Source organism: Sitodiplosis mosellana, unplaced genomic scaffold, assembly GCF_009176505.1.
Source record: "Sitodiplosis mosellana isolate CC-2019 unplaced genomic scaffold, AAFC_SMos_1.0 Smas_scaffold_4116, whole genome shotgun sequence".
Taxonomy (NCBI): domain Eukaryota; kingdom Metazoa; phylum Arthropoda; class Insecta; order Diptera; family Cecidomyiidae; genus Sitodiplosis; species Sitodiplosis mosellana.
Genome location: NW_022599358.1, coordinates 1 through 2,338, shown reverse-complemented (window position 1 = coordinate 2,338; position 2,338 = coordinate 1). Strand labels below are relative to the sequence as shown.

Below are 2,338 nucleotides of genomic sequence, written 5' to 3'. Positions count from 1 at the left end.
TGACTACATTGACAAGACGAAATGCATGATCACTGGAGACGAGACTTGGATCTATGCTTACGACCCGGAAACAACCGACCAATCGAGCGAATATCGTGCCAAAGGTGAGCCGAGACCAAAAAAACCGCGCCAAAGTCGCTCAAAAATCAAGGTCATGTTGACTGTTTTCTTCGATTATCGGGGTGTTGTGCATTATGAGTTCCTTCCCCCGGGTCAAACAGTCAACAAGGAATATTATTTGAGTGTTATGCGTCGTTTGCGTAACGCTATCCGCCAAAAGAGGCCGGAATTGTGGAAAGACAACTCTTGGTTTTTGCACCATTATAATGCATCGTCTCACAATGCGATCATTCTTCGTGAACATTTCGCCAAAAACTCGACTCATATCGTTCCACAACCACCGTATTCACCTGATTTGGCACCGTGCGACTTCTGGCTGTTCAACAAGCTCAAAAGACCGCTCCGGGGACACCGTTTTGAGACGATAGAGCAGATTGAAGCCGCAGCGAAGACGGAGCTGAGGGCCATCCCTGAAGTCGACTTTTTCAACTGTTTCGAAGATTGGAAAATCCGTTGGCATAAGTGCATTGTATCGGGAGGGGATTACTTTGAAGGCGATGAAATTGATTTGGAAGAATAAATAAAGAATTTTCAAAATAAATGCAATGTCACCTTACTTTTTGGACACAGTAGTATAATATTCAATTAGAAACTTCAATGGCACACTTACTCAGTATCAGATAAATTTGATAGTGATTTGAGCACCTCGTCAACATTCAGTTTATGTTTTACAGCTTTGATTTCCGGACAAATGATAACTGTTGGAAAGGGGATTGTTGAAATCGATGCCAGTTTTTCGGTTCTACTTAAGTGAGATGGAAAATTGTGCCAATAAATAAATACATTTCGAATCATAGAACCACACAAATAAAGTGCTACACCGACTGAAAAGAGCCACCAAAGTCTGTAGAATCAATATGTAAAATGGAAATTTCTGAATGAATAGATCAAGTTTTTTCATGATTTATTTTTGATTGAAAAAATTACGATTTCTCATCTAACCTTTCACTGTAATGTAACAATCGTTCGGTAAAATAGCGAAGTCCATGAATATTGCTGTTGTCGCACAATTCATTGATGAATGTCTTCAATGATGAAAACCGCCCATCGAACCACCACTGAACGGGAAAGATCTTGCAGAAATGTCCTTCGTTTGATAACACTGTATCTTGGAATTTCGAGCGACGAATGAGCCAGAATGAACGAAGAGTAGCAAAGTAAATCAGTTCGATAATGCTGAGGGCTGATATGCCCATGAATAATCCAAGCAAACCACCACAAACCGATAGAAAATCCGAGTTTGTGTATAATTCCGTTCGCTTTTCAACATCTAGTAACTGATAGTCCTTGAATTTAATGGTTAACATTACCATTTTCCTACCATTTCAAACAGAACAATAGCAAACATGAGTTTTTTTTATCTATTAATTCATCTGGAACGAAGAAAGCGTGTTAAGTCGGTATTTAAAAAAAATTCTATACCCATTCGATGATATTTCATCGGTTTTGAACATGATTCTATCAATTGATGGATTATACTGGGTATAACGGCATGACGGCAAACAATTGCATTGGTCACGGTATGATTTAACACTTGCTGAAACAGCAGCCAGTAGTTTTCTTTCAGCCGACTCGTAACACTTGATGTTTGCACCACCACAGATTTTTGTTTCTTTATCTCCTAAAAATTTAAAACAATGAAACTGACAAACAAATGGATTTTATGGTTTATCAATGTTACAACAAACTTGGCATTGAGAATTTAACGCATCCGCATTCGATTTTTGTGAAGTTAGACAGACACTCCTCCTCACAGTTACGTTCGGAGTAAATTTTAAAGAAACGTAGCTGTCGTTCATGCTGATAAAAGCATTTGCGTTGATTCGGCTCATAGTTCCGTAGTCCTTCCGATGTATGAGTGAGCTTGGGTTTGATTGTGATTATGGATTCAGCTCCGATTGGAACACGGAAAGCATTACGTGACATTGAAATTACCTCGCCCGGTGGTGTCAATGTCACTTTGAACCATTGATCATTACCTTTGCACATTTTCTCATTGTCATGACGGTGCACTTTGAATGCAATCTGAAATGTACGTTCATATAAGGCACTTATGCGACGTGGGTATTCGTCATTCTTTTTGTTAAACAGTTGATCATAATCTCTGTCAAAGGTCCAATGGGACACATCCGGATTGTCTTCTACAATCATCATGCCGCGAGCCATCCTAAAAAAGGAAGAAATTTTAAGTTAAACATCATAAAAAATGTTTTTTTTT

General features: G+C 38.8%; 1 protein-coding gene across 1 annotated transcript; it reads right to left on the bottom strand.

Annotated features, from left to right (window-relative positions):
- Nucleotides 1–1,062: 1,062 nt before the first annotated feature.
- Nucleotides 1,063–2,287, bottom strand: LOC129572098 (pickpocket protein 28-like; the record flags this gene model as incomplete). The annotated part of the gene is made up of 3 exons (XM_055452014.1): nucleotides 1,063–1,437; nucleotides 1,543–1,741; nucleotides 1,809–2,287. Coding segments are annotated over 3 exons (1,053 nt in total), but the record flags the coding sequence as incomplete, so codon positions are not given.
- Between the last annotated feature and the right edge of the window lie 51 nt (nucleotides 2,288–2,338).